We start from the raw sequence: 16,299 nt of genomic DNA, 5'->3' as shown, positions 1-16,299 counted from the left end.
TTGCTGGAAAATTGTTCCTGATTCTGCAGCGGAATCCACAGGAGCAGTGTTTCTTTCCATGGGAGGGATGCAGTCCAGTGTTTTGTTGGTATAATCAAACTGGGTAGGGCCCAGCCTTACCCAGCATAGCAAAACACTGCCCAGGGACTTGTTTTTTTCCCATTTTAGCTGATGTCATCCACGAAGTCATGCAGCTCAGTTAGCAAAAAAACCCAACCCAAAGTAGCAAGCAGTTCAATACCCACTGGGTGGATATGGTGACAGAGTTGTATTCAAAGAGGCTCTATAAGTGCAAGGCCTGGTGCAGGCAGGTGGGCTTTCCACTGCTGTCTCTGGATTATTGCAAACACCAACCTCCTCTTGTTCATATTTTATTTGGAATTTTTGACATTAAGTGCCTCAGAACATGATTTAACTTTATAGCTGAACTGCCTGTTGGACACAGCCAGTTGAAAATGAGCATTGTACAGCCCTTCATTTTACTACTTGGAATCAAAGGTATTTTACTCTGAGCTACTCCTTATATTTTTGTGGTCCTTGGAATACCTTGTGGCTGAAGTAAACTAGTGATATAAAGCCCAAGGAACTTGTATATCACTGTTGTGTTGAAGCAGTATTTTTGTCTTTCAGCCTCCATTGCCTTCATGTAGTGAAGAGCTCTGTATGCCAGTAACTTTACATGCTTCAATAGCCCCACTGAATAGTTCCCACATGACCCTACCGGTAACTGTAACATGAAGTGCTAACAACAGGAGCACTCTACACACAAAATTTTGTGTCCTCCTCAGAGAACGAGGAATGAACATCTCATTGCAAAGGCTTGAGAATGTAACAATTTCCACCTTTGCATGGAAAATCCTTGTTGTTGCTTCCCTCATGCTCAGGATGTCCCAAAGACAGTGATGAGTGTGGCAGTGAAACCCCTGGTATGAAACCACACGTGGCCCCTTGCATTTAGGATGAACACCAAAAGAAGGCAAAAGGCTGATGAGTTCCAAGAGCCTCATTTTAGGAGACATAGGAGCAGAACCCCATGTGATGGTGCTTTCTACTCTTGCATCCACTCATGAAGTGCTATAGAAATATGGCAACCTAAGGAATGACTTGAGAAGATTGAAGGAAGGCATTTCTTCCAGCAATAACTTCTGCCTCCAAATATTATCATATAAGTAGTGATGAGTTTTGAGGGCAATCTGTGAAAAATATTGCACGCCCACATACACAGTGATTGAAGCAGAATATGCTTGCTGAAGCTGAGTGTGGTATTTCACCACCTTCACCACTTAGGAAGCTTTTTCATTAGTCAACCATCTTTCAACAGCTTATTTGCTACCTTAAATGTTGCTTAAAAAAAAATCACCATGGATTCTTATCTCCTTTTCCGAGCAGTCTGATTTCTTCAACCCTAAACAATTTTGTCTTGGCACAGCTATTAGGCTACGTTAAACATTTCTGGGAAACGTGTGTCAAAGTCAGAGCACTTATTGTTTAGTTTGAGAAATAGTTTCACATCTGAATGTGGGAAAATGCAACTCAGGAAAAAAATAGGATTTAAAAGAAAACCAGAATAAAAACTAAATTAAATTACTGATCTCACTGAATATGAAGTTGGGACCCTGATCCTTCAGTTTAATGTGTAATCCTGAAATTTTACAGAAGCATTTGCTTATATACTTAGGGGAGTTTTGCAGGACTCACTCCAACATTTCTATATAACTGTCTTCTCTGAACCTGTTTTTAATTAATCTGTTACATATTCTAACTTCTAAAGAAAGGGATTTGGAAAAGCACTGGGCAGCAGCCTTGCTTTATTCCTATTAAGTCAATGGTAAAACTCCCCTTAATTCCACTGGGAGCAGAATTAGATCCATGCCAAGCCAATTTTCAAAATCATGTCTTTAAGGCTTACACAATGCCTTCTCCCTGCCCTTGCTTAAAGCACAGACTTCCCTCTACCGTCGTTTTTTTTGGTTTTTTTTTTCCCTTGCAAAATAAAGCCACACAAATAGGTAAACAAGCCAACCTCAGCATCCCAACTTCTGGGAACAACATATCTCACCGTTTTGTTTCTGACTGGGTGGTTAATATTTTGGGGGAAATGTTTAAGATTACAGTGCTGAACTGCTGTGAAACTCTAAGCAGACTCTGAGTATGTTCCAAAAAAGTTGGAGATAAACCCCTAGGTGTTGGCTGGGTTCCCCTTTCGTGTTAAAGTGACAACATTTTATTCTTCTCACATGCCTGCTGTTTATTGCATTGCTCTGTAACACGGGCAAAAATAATAAATCCGTATCTTATTTTTTTTGGAAACTTTCCCTCTCGCTGAATGCTTAGGGAGCTTGATGCAGCAATTTGATCCACTATCAAACACGGTATTTCCTTGTGCCAGCACACGATGGTCTTTCCATTTGTACTTGCGTGGATGAAAAGTCGGATTTTCACATTACCACAGATATATATCCCCTACTTCCTTGGAAAAGGTGCGTCTTCTGCCTACAGAAAAATATAAATACTTAAATAAATAAAATTAAGCCCTGCTTTTCTTACAAAGAACAGATTAGGGCTCGTCCTGACCGGTGGGTCCGGAGCTGTTCCCGGCCCCGCCGCGCCCCCGCTCCCCTCGCACCGCCCCCGGCCCAGCGCGCGCCCCGGGGAGCGCGTGCCCGCCTGTGCACGCGTGCCGGTGAGCGCGCAGGTCCCCGCCGCGCGCCCGCGCGGGGTACGAGCGCGCGTGTGTGCGCGCACCGGCGCGCACGTGGGTCCGCGAGGGCGCGCCGCCGGCATGTGCCGGTGCCGCGCGCCCGCCCCGGCCGCCGCCGGCCACGGGGCCGAAGCGGGCGGGCCCCGCCGCCGCCGCGCCCCTCCGGCCGCAGGACTCCCGCAGCGGCCGGGGAAGCGCATCCCGCTGCCGAGCCCCGGGACCCGCGGTCCGGCGGCGCCCGCGCCCCGCCCCCCCCGCCATTGGGCCGGCGGCGGCCCCGCCCCGCTCCGCCCCCGGCTGCCCGGCAGTTCCGCGCGGGCGGAGCGGGGAGCGGCACCCGCGGCGGCGGCGGCCCGGCGGCAGCATGGGCTGGAGCTGACAGCGCCCGCCCCGCAGACGCTGCCGAGCGCTGCCGGCGGGGGAGCACAGGGAGCGCGGCCGCGGGGAAGGGAAAAGTTGTCGCGTCCACCCGGGGAAACTTTGTACAGCCGAGGCGGGAGGGGGCGGCGGAGCCGAGCCGTCCGGTGCGGTGCGGTCCCTGCGCGGCGGCGGCGGGGCGCGCAGCGCGGCGCTGAGGCGGCGCGGGGGTCATGCCCGCCGCCAGCTTGCTGCCGCTCTTCGGTAGCGCGGCGGGGCCGGGGACGCTGGGCGGCCCCGCGGGCAGCGGCGCGGGCGGCGGGGGCAGGAAAGCGGCGGGCCCCGGCGCGTTCCGGCTGACGGAGAAGTTCGTGCTGCTGCTGGTGTTCAGCGCCTTCATCACCCTCTGCTTCGGGGCCATCTTTTTCCTGCCCGACTCCTCCAAGCTTCTCAGCGGCGTCTTCTTCCACTCGGCCGCCCTGCAGCCGCCACCGCCGCCGCCCGGCGGGCAGCCCCGCGCCCCTCCGCAGCCCGGAGGCGGCCCGGCGGCGGCGGCGGCGGCCGCGGGCGGGGCGGGCAGCCTGGAGCGGATCCGCGCGGACCACGAGCGGGCTCTGCGGGAGGCCAAGGAGACGCTGCAGAAGCTGCCCGAGGAGATCCGCAGAGACATCCGCCAGGACAAGGAGAAACTTCTGCAAGACGCCCGCGGCAGGAAGGAGGCGGGTGCCCCCGGGCTGCCCCAGCGCCTCTTCCGCCAACCCGTCGGTGCCGTGGGGCAGGAGCCCGCCGACCCTGATGTCCGGCAGAGGAGGGAGAAAATCAAAGAGGTGGGTGGCGGCGGCTGCCGGTCCCGCTTCGGGGGATGCGCCTCGACGCTCCCACGCGGGGCAACAGGTCGCTGCCGGGTCTGGCGGCGGGTAGGGGGACCTCTGACCCCTGCTGCCGCCTCCTCCCTGCGGGAAAGGGCTCTTGCTGGCCGGCTGTCCCTCGGTAGCCGCAGCGCAGGTCGGCGGCGTCGCCCGCAGTTGCATCCCTACAGCCCGCGGTGCGTTCCCGCTCGCGGCCCCCCGCTGCCGGCTCCGTGCCGGCAGCGCCTCCCTCCCACCCGACGTTGCCGGGTCCCCCCAGCTGTTGCACTGAAACCCAGGGAGAGAGCAAAGCCCGGCGAGGGCTGGCAGGCGCTTCGCGGGGCGCCGAGGGCTCGGGACAGCGACGCCGGGGAGAGAGAGCGGCGCGGGTCCACCCGCGCTCCCCGTGGGACGTCCCGGCTCGGCCGGGAGTGCGGGATGCCTCCGCGGGGCGCGGGAGCCGGCGGCGCACGGCGCCCTGCCCGTGCCGCACTCTTGGCAGAGGAACTGCCCGGGGCTGTCCGGCGCAGGGCGAGTGCGGGGTGCAGGTGCCACGCAGCGCTCCGGAGGTGTCGCGGTGTGTCTCGGGTTCGTGCAGTTCGCTGTTCCGCGATACCGGCTGTCTAAAGAGTTGAGGGCGTTTGGCGAAATACAGTCATTTTAGGTTACAGTGCTAAAGCGCCTGAGCTGTGTGTGCTTTGACAAATTCCTTCAACCGCCTTTTTTGGTCCTGCTGCTCTGTTGGTTCAGGTACCGGTCTAAATCCTTCCTTACAGAAATTCTTTAAACTGTGTCTAGGTACTACTGTCGTGAGCAAAGCTTTACAGGGTCCTCTGGTAGAAGAAGAATTTCCTTGATAATACAGTTCAACTTCCCATCAGTGCTGGTTGGTTTATTTATCGAACTGACAATTTCAGCTGCCTGCAGAGATTAGGGTTTATGAATTAATTAGTAGTATATATTTCATGTTCTGTGGTGATGGAAATGAGATAGGCATGAGACTTACTACGGAGTATTTCAGTATTTGTGAAACCTGGTTAGCCTTATTTGAAATTATTTATTTTTATTGTATGTTTGTACAGAGTGCTCTGAAAAGTGAGCTGTGATACACACAGAGCATCAGATAATAAGCTCTCACAAATATCAAGTTGTGTTCTGTACTCTAGAGTCCTTGTGTCACTAACTATTTCAGCAAATTGTGTAGCATAGTTATAAGTCATAAGCAGTATGTACTTTTTGAAAGGAGAAACTCTTAAGAATACCCAGTACAGGCCACATCTTTAAGCATGCAGAGACTGTGTTGTCTTCTGGTTTAGTCATGAAGCCTCCCTGAGGCATATGGAAAGTTGGAAACACCAGCAAACTCTTTTTCAAGTTATGTGAAATTGCCATGTAGAAGTATTTAGAAGTAATGAGGCTTCAGACCTGATGTTCATGATTCTGTGGTACAGAAGACTGCAACAAGTAAATAAACAGAAGGAGGAAGACAACACTTAAATATACTGCTGGTTCCACTGTGTGCCAGCTAGTCTGATTATCAGATAAAAGCTATCCTATTATTACATGTGGATATGCATGTGTATGTGTATATAAGAACATATGGCCAATATCTCTTCAGTTTCCTCCTCCCTTTCCATCCTGTTTCTCCTCCATTTCCACACAGAGCATCAGTTTCACAGTAGCACCCCCCCAGATCAGAGTTTTGGCTGTTTAAGGAGATGACACAGAGATTGCACTTAGTTTCCAGATCTTTGTTTTCCTTCACGCCTCAGTTTAAGTCCTCAATACTAAGTGTTGTTTCTGGGAGTTTCTTTTCCTCCTAAATAACTATGTGACCTTAACATCTTGGTTCCTTACTTGCTTTAGCATTTTTGTAGTACTTTGCTTGGTTTGATTTTTGTCTTTTTCAAAGAATACATTTTTTCCATTGACAGTAAAACAGTGTTTCTATTCCGTGCTAACTTGCTTGACATTGTTTTAAGTGTTGGCCTTTTTTGTTGCTGTTGTTTGTCTTTTTGCAAGGTTTAGTCCCCCTTTTTTAATATTGTTACCTTAGTGTCAAGATGGTTTGTAATCTTCAGTCTTTTCAACTTAGTTTTAAAACTTTAAATAGTTTTTTTAAAATAGTATCTTTTAAAAGTATGAGCTTTTGTACTCTACTGTAAATGCACAGAAACCAGAATTATCCCTTAAAGTTCTTTTTGTGCCCAGTGGTTGCATGCTGGAGACACAAACATAGAGAGTCTTTCTCCTTTCATACTCTTTTGAACCTGGAATTCGCGTCTGCATTGAATGATTTATGTCATATATCTAGACCTCAAAATTTGGAACTGCTCTTGTGGATATTTTTTACAGAAGGAAGCAAGATACTTTAAAGGAAAAGAATGCCAACAAATAAGGTTGTTCTTTCCTGTCTTTCTGTTCTGGAAGGGCTCTGTCCCGTCAATGTGCTGACATAAAGCTGAGAGAGGAGATACCTTAGAGGTGTTTTGTCTGTTTACTGTTTTAAATCCTAAGTTGACATGAGTGTTTAGAAGTCCAGCCAGTACAATATCATTTGCAATCACAAAGCAATGAAATGCTATGACTTTGCAGCATTTCTTAGCCAAATTTTGTTCTAGAAATTTTAACTACTTTTTCTCCAACTTGCTGTTTTATATTAGAAAAAAAAAAACAAAACAGGGTGAAACATAAATCAAGAGGGAAATATAAAGTTTCTTGAACCTCTCTTAGTATTTCAACCAACATAATATTATCAAAAAGAAAAAGAAATACTAGATGCTTATTGAGCAAGTAAAATACTTGTGGAAACATGAAGAAATAGAGATCCTGCTGCTATCACTGCTTTTCGCTCTGTCGGAACAATCTGGTTGCTCTCCAGGTCTGTGTGTGGGAAGTGCCTCATTGTGTCACACCTCTGGGGCCTGGCTGTGTGCAGGTGTGTCTGTGCAGGGAAGGGACGTGGGCCAGAGACACTAATGGGTGCTGTGACAGTCCTCTGTTTCTCCTCTGTTGATGTGTTACAGGCAAACACAGAAGAAAGAGCAGTACAGCCAGCAGTGGGGCTTCCCCCTGTACTTCCTGTTCAGTTGCTTGTGGCTGCTGGTTTTTATATTGGATGGCCTAATGTTGCCTGCCCTGAGCCTTGTCCTCATGCAGGATGCCTCAGGGAGGCTCGAACAAAGAGGCACACTTTGAGCATACCAGCACACTTGCATTTGCCAGAACTTACATTCTTCAGTCAGTTCTTCCAGTGCTCCATGAGTCGGGGCATGATCTGAGTCCCTGGCATGCTTCACACTGGTCTCAGTTTCCATGTCCTGACAGGAGCCCCAGACTGTGAATGAGGAGGCTGTGGTTTGTATTCTTGCTCTGCCCCTCACTCTTCTGAGAGATGGCCCCTCTGAGCAAGTACCTCCTGTGGTATCTGTTCCCTACCTGGAAGGCAGTGACGATTCCATTCCACTCAAATGCAATGTCTTCTGGTCTCTGCTCTTGTCACTGTTGGTTATGGCTGCACATCGGTATTCCTGATGACAAGGGAAGACTTGCAGGTGCATAGGTAGTTGGTGCAAAAGAAGTGATTAGAAGAGGATGATAGTAGTGGAGAGGCTGTGAAGGCAGGAGATACATTCTTTTAATTAAGAAAATCTGATTTTGAGTCTTCTCCAAGTCTCATTCCTCTCTCTTCCAAGAAAAAACAGTGCTGTAATTATTTAGGTGTTAAGAAAACAGCAAAACCTAAGCTCTTTTTATTTCAGAGCAAAGGAATAGAAACGATGAATGAGCTAGCTCAGGTACTAGAAGCTATATAATCACATTAGTGTGATGCTCTGCCCGAACTAATTAATCCTGCTGAACAGCAAGCTCTTGGTGTTGGTGTAGCACCATACTAATGCAGCTGCGCTGTTCTTGTACAAGGTAACTAGCTTGGAAACTGTTCACATTATTGATCAGTGCTGTTTGGACATGTTTTCAGGATAAAAGCCTCCCTGGTAAACTGGAATCAATGTCTGAAGAGCATGGTCATGCAGTGCTCCAAATACTTGCACAGCTCTCGGCTGTTGCAGTCATGTAGTACAAGTCCCGCAGAGAGGAATTTGAGCACCAGTGTTTTGAGCTCAACAGGGCAGTGATTGCAAGTCAAACAGACTCTGCAGCTTCCCTACCCATCTTTCTGTAAAGAACTGAATTGAGGTGGCATTGGCAGTGTGAATTCTCAAGCTTCCTACGTCCTCAGTTTTCATTATCTATGGCAGCTTTTATGCAGTTTAGGTGGAAGTCTCAGTAATGTTACAGAGATATTCAGCAATATCCTGAGGAAAGAAAGCTCTGAGCATGGAAATAAAGCACTCATCAGAGATCTAATATGTGCTTGACATGAAATACTTGGACATAATCAGATCTCTTCATTAACAAGGAGCGATGGCAAAATTATGGATGGCCACTCACTGCTGTGTAAAGGCAGTTGGCCCCTTGTGTCTTCTGCTTTCTTCCACCAGTTGCTTTCCTACTGCCTGGTATCCTGGTGCTGCTGCTCAGGAAGGTTCAGTGCCAGGCTGGATGGAGTTTTATTTCCTTATGAGGATGTTTACATGACAAGGTGAGGTCACTAATACTTCTTGCTGTTGGAGGAGGAGTCTCTTCATACCACTTTTGACTGTCTTCTCCCACCATCTACTTTCTGTGACTTCCATTGCATCCCTCCATGAGGTGCTTCAGCTCACTAAGTCAGCTGGAAACTGTCAGAGAAAAAAAAAATGGGATGGATTTCTGCTAAACTCTCTGGCAGATTGGTGAGTCAAAGGTGTTAATGAAAGGGTTGACTTGGTGCTAGTTTTGGCTGTGGTGAGGGAACAGGTGTATGAAAGGTGTGAAATCCCTTTGAGCAGCCGTATCTTAGCAGCTGGCATCTGATCTTCTTGCCGAAGTTCTTCATTAAAACCAAATCTCTGCAATGAGACTTTTGCAGAGCAAAGGTTCTATCTACCGTAATAACTTTTTTTAGCAGAACAAAGCATTTCCCTTCAGGAGGTTTACCTCCCAACCCCTCTTCTCATAACAGAAAAGGAAATACAGAAGCAGGAATTACTGAAGACCCAGCTGCTGTAGACCAAAATTCAGCATGCTTTTACTGGGAGGGAGGTTGTGAGGACCTTCATAAGAGAGGGAAGAGTTAAAATGGAGCCGTTTAAGTGTTGAGTGGTTTGGGTTTCAAACAGAAAAAGCTACATTCCCCGATGGTGCATTTCTTTAAGAACATGATTCAGTGAAAGGAAAGGAGTTGACATGTAATGAGTAAGCAGTGTGGTGATTCCTGCCAGCATGCTGATGATGCAATCAATGCATTTCGAAAGTTTTCCTGAAGTGTCTTGTGACCTTAATGCTGACATGTTATGGTTTTCATTAAGTTTGTTGAAGTTTAAAATTAATCTTGGTTTTTTCTCACCCAAAGCTTTATTTACTTGTAATCTTTGTACTTTTGTTATTTCCTTTTGAGTGTTTGATAGTGCTTTCCTTCCTGACAAATACTGTTTATTGTGATTCTTTTGTTTTTTAAATGGTTTTATACAAGTCACTGAGGAGGTGAACAAAGTGCCTAAAGATGGGAATCACATGATGATGGTAAGCTGGAGTTGGCCAGGGTTGCCTTATGAGATCCAAAATGTCACAAAACAATAAGTTGAAGTGCTTGCTTAGGGTTAATGGCACTTTGTGATGCAGAGAAGCTTCAGCTGTGTTACTGAGTATGATTCAGTGACTTTATTAAGCATCATCTTGTATCTGGCACTTGGGAGAACCTACGGAGAGCCAGCTCAACTTGCCAATCAGACATGAAGCTACCCCTGCTTTTGCTGGGTTTGTAGCCTGGCAGGGTAGGAAGCTGAAATGATTTAGTGGAGGTCTGAGCACAGTGGATGCAGTGGACCCCCACTAAGCCATGCATTTGAAAGGAGAGGAAAATGGAGGAGAATGGTGTGAGGTATCTTTATGCCCCCAAAATATGAAATAGGGTGTATATTTGTCAAATTAATGTTCTTTCTGGTAAGATGCCCTAGGGCCTTTTTAGGGAAGGACTTTGTTTCAGGTGAGTTGTTCTGGATGCTGCTTTGTTTGGAGCTTTTGTTTTGGTTTGGTTTTTTTATGAGAACCTCATGGCCTCCCTTCAGTCAAATGATCTTGGATTTGAACTTTGATCATGAGTTTGGAGGGATGTTTCGCTGTGTGACTGTGTGCATATCTGATTGGAATAAGGTGTGTTCCCAATTGCTAGTTCATGTTTTTATGTTTACACCTGTTTTCTATGTGCTAAGAAGAATGTTTAATTTTCCTATCTTCAGACTTGGTCTATATTCTCAACAGGCAAATTTATCAAAACTAACTAAATGTCCTTTATGACCAGATCCTCAGAATTGTGGGGAAAATGAAAAAGGCTTTAAATGTTCGGTGGAAAACATCTGGCTTTCACAAAAAAACCCCAAAAAACAAAACAAAACAAAACAAAACAAAAAACAAAAAACAAAAAACAAAAAAAAAAAAAAAAAAAAAAAAAGGCATATGATTAATTCTTTTTCTTTCTGTAAATGCAAAATGTAAATTCCAGACACACAGGACTCTTCATGAGAGCTGAATAAGGTGATGTAAAGATGTGAGGTAAAGCTTAAAATGGAATATCTTCTGTTCTTTGGCAAAAGTTCTATTCTCATTTTGTATTTAATGGTAGTATAGCAGCCTGTGGCAGCCAATTAATATAAAGAAATAGAGTAAATCATAATGTTAGTGAGTACAGTTGCTTAAGGCTGTAGTTCTGTGCTGCAGACAAACTGAAGGAGAAAAAATTCCACCTGTTTATTAAAATCTACTGTTAAGACCAAAAAATGTCTTATCTCATTCAGAGAGCAAGTAAAAGTGGTAGACAGCCAGGCTTTGATACATTCTTTGAATGTTAATGAAAGCAAAGGATTTATGAAAAGGCAGTCATGGAGAGACAGAAGACAGCTCTTCTTGTGGAAAATAATTAATGTCCTTGCAGAAGGGCCTGGGTGAGTGTTAGATGGACAGACCTTTTCTTCAAGTTGTCTGAAACATACTCCTCTGAGGATTGCTGAGTGTTTTAACTTCCCCTTTGGTTAGGTTAGGGTGTTTTTTTTCTAGCTTGGAGAGCCAGCATAAGAGGAAATTTCTGTGGTTTTCATCTTGAAGATAATATCTTGATAAGTATTTCCTTTATTTACAAATAACAAATTTGTCTTCCTAACTCATTTGGCACAGTAAGAGTAATACTTCAGGAAAGTGGCTTTGATTCGGTGTTCACTCTGTCTTAACAGTGCAGCACTTACTCTGGCAGTAAATTGATACCTGAGGTGGTACAGAGATGATGAGACACTCTGTTGTGTGTCTTTTTGGTAACAAACTCAAGTGTTCAGATGTGTTTGTATGTAAAGCATGTTTTAGACATTCAGTTTTGAAGGATTTTGTGGTCTCTTTCTAAGTTATTTATAGAACTGTCAGTTTACAAGTGAGGAAAATAATTGGAGGGCATGAGGGACTATAAATTAAGCTAAATGGGCAATGTACCAGATGCTCAATATACTGGTTCCCTTTGTGTGAAAATCTTCTTTATACACAACAATTTTCAGATGTTTGTTTTTCGTTGTGTCTTTTTTTTTTCACTGAGTTGTTTGGGCTTTTTAAAGCATGTGATACAAAGTGTGTGCACACTTCTGAGAGGCATCTTCTGTTCTTCTGTTTTCCATGACTCTTTTTAATGGTGTCTGCAAGTCTGTTATGAAAACATAATTGGTGAGTAATGAAGCGCATGCTTCCCGAACCAGATTAAATGAAACCTTTCACAGCCTCGTGGTTGAGCCGCACTCATATCGCAGTGCTTGGCAGCCCTGCCTGCAGAGTCCTGAAGGCTTTGCTGTTGAGGGGGAGCAGTTGGGCTTTGTGGGGCTGGGAGCAGTGCATTGACCTGCACAGGGTTGCACAGTATTTCAGAGCACGACTGGGATCCCTGGTTCCTGTTTGGCTGGTCCCCACTAAAGCAGGGGCTGTCGCTCTGTGCTGGGTGAAGGCTGTCTTTGCTCCCACCTGTGCTGCAGGGCTCCAGCATGGGCATGTCGCTTCATTAGGGTCACTTTAAATCTGAGTTTTGGAGTGTGATTCATGATTACACATGAGCAGCTTTGCTTTACCGCTAAACTGCTGCCAAATGCATTGTTCTATTGCAGGGGGGAGGTTAAACCTGAGACTCCCTGGTTCTGTGTTTAGGTCACTAGCTTTGTAAGCTTTTGAAGCAACACTTGAGTGCTGTTCTCCGGTGCTGTTATGAAGGAAGGCATGTAGGGTAGTAAAACTCCTAGTTTGCCTTTCTTGCATCTTGAAATCTTCAGTTTGAACTCTGTTGTAACCAAGAAAGGCTTGCACTAAACAATATGACAACTTGTTATAGCTCTCCACAGTAAGCTGGTTGGATTTTATAGCGGGTGTTCGTGAAGGTACAGGTATTGCTCATTTTGATGCCTCTGATTTTAAAAGCTTTTCAAACAGATTGGATGAGCACATAACCTGCTGTTACATTCTTATAACTGTTAAAGTTGAACATTCACAGTCCTTGTGGGAACACTGAGATATGCAGTCACTTAGGCAAGGGTAACTATAAGTGTAAAATCTATTTTCATTTGTCTTCCTACTCCTTCTTAGAACCTGTTTGTACCTTGGTTTCAAACTTGTTTTAGGAATACAGTGAGTGAACTCTGACTTGCATGAAACTTGGATCCTTCCTTTTAAGGGCAAATCTCTAATCAGGTAAGAAAATAGGTGAAAATCAGAAGAGATAGTGGGCAATATGTGGAAAGGACAGAAATTATTCTGTGCAATGAATGAGCTGCTGACTGTTCAACATCTGGCTGTTATGAGACTGTGTGCATCTCAAAAATACTTCTAGAAGAATCAGCTTCTTTCTCTGATACTGGGTAGAAACAGAAGTTGCAGTTTTAATGGAAAAGTATGCAGCTTTGCACTTCTCATGTGAAGGTATATAATACTGGCATGTAGGGTGGAGACAGTACTATGGATTTTTCATATGAATAAAGTAGAAAGAAAGAATATCTGATACTTTCTTCCCAGAATTTTACATCATCTCACTTGTGTAGGGGCGATCATATTGCTTAGCAACATAAACCTTCTTTTTCAATTATTTACTAAAAGTCAGTATCTGCTTTTAAAACGTTGCAATAAAATTACATTCAATCAGTGTCTTGCTTCTTTAATTAGTGTTCAGACCACTGTGAGACTACTTTTTTTAAAAGTATCTGCATAGTTTTATTTCACTTAGTTCTCTGCTTAATATAAATCTCTGCCTTTTGAAATTTCTTTTGTTCAGGGACTGCTTTCTTCCAAGGAAATAGGAAGTAGCTAGAATATCAAAAGAATATCAAGCTAAAAAAAGCCATTTTGCTTTCAAAGTGCAGTGCTTAAGGAGATAGAAATTTTACTATTCAGTGATAGACACGTGCAGATGCAGACCCAGTCTTTAGCTCCGCTGTCACTTTTCTCTCTGCCTTTGAGCACTGACATCTGTTGGTGCAGAGAGTGGTGGTACTGCTGATAAAGCTTCGCCCATACTGCTGTCTGTGGGGAAATCTGTTGCTTGCTACTGTGGTTGTAGTTCTCCACCCATCTGTGATTTTAAGAATTGCACTTTAAATTCTGTTGGACCTAGGTAGTGATATTGAATTCTTTAAAGCTTAAAGAGAAATAGATGTTAATCATTTGCAGTGGTGGATTTCTGTCTCCCACCCCCATCATCCAACAGAAAACCTAATTTCCATTTGGAAAGCAGAACAGTTATACATGTTACTTATTGGAAACGTTATACTACTTCAAAACTGCATGCTGCTTTCTTTGTTCTGGTGAGATTGAGGAATCACCATGGGAAAAACTGTGCCAAAGACAAACTGCAAATTACCTGATATTTTTATGTCTTATTCTGTAAATCTCTAGAGTAAGCGTGGCACTGAGCCTGAACTGACTGAAATAGAAAGGTGCATGATCTTGTCAAGGGCTGAAGTGACGTCACAGATAAAGAAGGGCATTTCAAAGAAACGACATTTCTGAAAAAAAGCAATATATCTTCATGCAGTTTCTTTAAAAAAAAATCATGTATTGATAGAGATGTATTCATATCTCTCTCCACATATATGTTTTACATAAGAGTGAAATATGTTGTGCAACTGGTCTGTTGTCTGTAGCAGAGAATGCAGTTTACTGGGGACAAGCTCTGTGTGGTCTGAAAAAACACCTTGAAAAAAGTTTAAAGCATAGGGTTTGTTTTGTTTTGTAAATCGTCATCTAAATTGAAAATATAGTTATACATGTGCTACAAGCAAAATCCAGAGTGTTAGATGAAGCGAAGAAATCCTTGTGTTTCAATAATCAGCTTTGCTCAAGTTATTTTTTTATTATTTACATCTAAATATTGCAGAAAGTAGGTGTTCTCTCAGAAAGTTTTTAGGCTTCATGGAAACAGTTTTTATATGCAGCTTTATCATCTGTAGGCATTACAAAGACTCAGTTGGTCTGCATTTATGCACGCTGTGGTCCTATTTGTTCTTTTTCCCAACCTTCTGCTTACCATAGAATTTTGTTGTTGAAAAGGAGAGAGATTTGAGACTTGCCACTGGACCTCTGGAGGCCTGATCTCTTGCATAGAACAGAGCTAACTTCAAAATAAAATTGAGTTGCTCAGTCTTGTGCACTCAAGTGTAGAAGATCTCTGCAGAGGGAGATTCTGCAGACCCTCTGGACAAACATATTCCAGTGTTTGAAGACCCTTACTGTAGGATTTTTGAACTATCATTATATCTAGATAAAATTTCTCTGGTGACACTGCCTTTACTCCTTTCACTGTGCCCCACTGAGATGATCTTGGCTACCTTTTCTCCATGAGTACCCCTTAAGTCACTAAGAAGCCTCTCTCTTCTAGTCCAAACATACTCAGTTGTATCTACCTCTTTTCATAGGTCATTGTATTCTCCATAATTAAAAAAAAAACAACAAAAAACTCTAGTTGTTGCAGGGGAGCTGAAAACCTGAGCAAGACTTCCATCTGAGGCGTCAGGAACGTCACATAGAAAGTGTTGATTGCCTCCCATCACTAACATGCACTCATGCTAACACAGCCCACTATACAGTTGGCCTTTTTCATTGCAAGGATGTCTTACTTATTTGTGTTCAACCAGTTGTTCACCAGGACCCCCAGGACATCTGTTCCAAAGCTGTTTTTTTAGCCTGTAAGTTCCCATTGTATACTTACACATAAGATTTTTGCATTTGGTTTGATTTGGTTTCAAGAGTTGGTTGTCAGCTAGTGGGGTCATTTGGGTGGGAGCCCTCTTGTCCACGTGCTTGATTGCTGGAGTTTGGATTACATGTGAAGTTGGTGACTGTGTATGTTTGCTCTTTTGATCATTTGACCCCCAGAGACACGTCACTCATAGCTAGCTGCTAGTTCGACTTTGACCTGTTTACTGCTGTCTTGGGAGGGTCAAACTACCCACGTTTTCATGAGTCTTGTCCATTCCTTTTTGACTGCTTAGTGCTTAGGCAGGACTGTGTCAAAAAGCCTGCCAAAGTCAGGGAAATTGTATCTGATGTACTGCCCTCACCCACAGAGCCAGTGGCTTCATCATAAGTAACTGGGTCAATTTGGCACATTTTGCCTTTGGGAAATTTTCCTTGCCATTTGCAAAGGTGTTTTTGTCCTTCATATTCCTGGAAATAGAGTCAAGGAGGTTCTGCTCCATTTTCTTCCCAAGGTTTGGAATAAAGCTGTCTTGTAATTCCCCAGAATTTCCTTCATGGCTTGTTTTTTTTTTTTTTTCTCAGTTACCAGTGCCTGTTTCTTTTAGTCCTTCATTTTTTTATTGGTGTAAAGGCACCTCCTGTCCTCTGGCAGCTTCCAGACGAGTTTTTGCTTTCTCCTCCCTGGTGCCCAGCCAGTGTTTCTGAGCTGCTGTTGGACATCTCCCCACTTTTCCTCCTCACCCCTCTTCCCTGAGGGCTTGTGCTCCACCTGAGCTCCTTATGCAGCCACTCTCCTCTCCTGATGTGGCACCTTGGAGATCGGTAGATCAGTGAGGTCTCCTGAGCACCTTAGCCCTACAGGGGATTCTCTCATGGGATCATGCAGATCAGGTCCCTGAAGAAACTGAGCTCATTGCCCTGAAGTTCAGAGTTTTATATTGCCTTCTGCAGTTCTTTCAGGATCATAATCTCTGCTGTCTAGCATTTGAGTAGACTTGAGGTTTAGACATTTCTCATTCATGCATCAGTTTTGAAGCAAACTTTTATCATGGGAGTTGGGGTGGAGGATAAAAATGCCAGTGC

At 44.8% G+C, this 16,299-nt stretch overlaps 1 protein-coding gene across 1 annotated transcript in view; it reads left to right on the top strand.

Moving 5' to 3' along the window:
• The first annotated feature begins 3,142 nt into the window (after positions 1–3,142).
• Positions 3,143–16,299, top strand: part of MAN1A1 (mannosidase alpha class 1A member 1) — a 141,424-nt gene continuing 128,267 nt past the window's right edge. The window contains exon 1 of the mRNA XM_063389891.1: positions 3,143–3,885. Coding sequence (XP_063245961.1) covers positions 3,292–3,885 — 594 coding nt within the window. The 5' untranslated portion in view covers positions 3,143–3,291. The remainder of the gene's footprint in view (positions 3,886–16,299) is intronic.

The sequence above is a fragment of the Prinia subflava genome, chromosome 2 (assembly GCF_021018805.1).
Source record: "Prinia subflava isolate CZ2003 ecotype Zambia chromosome 2, Cam_Psub_1.2, whole genome shotgun sequence".
In the NCBI taxonomy this organism is placed as follows: Eukaryota; Metazoa; Chordata; class Aves; order Passeriformes; family Cisticolidae; genus Prinia; species Prinia subflava.
The sequence above is the reverse complement of the archived record's forward strand: the minus strand, read 5'-3'. Positions and strand labels throughout refer to the sequence as shown.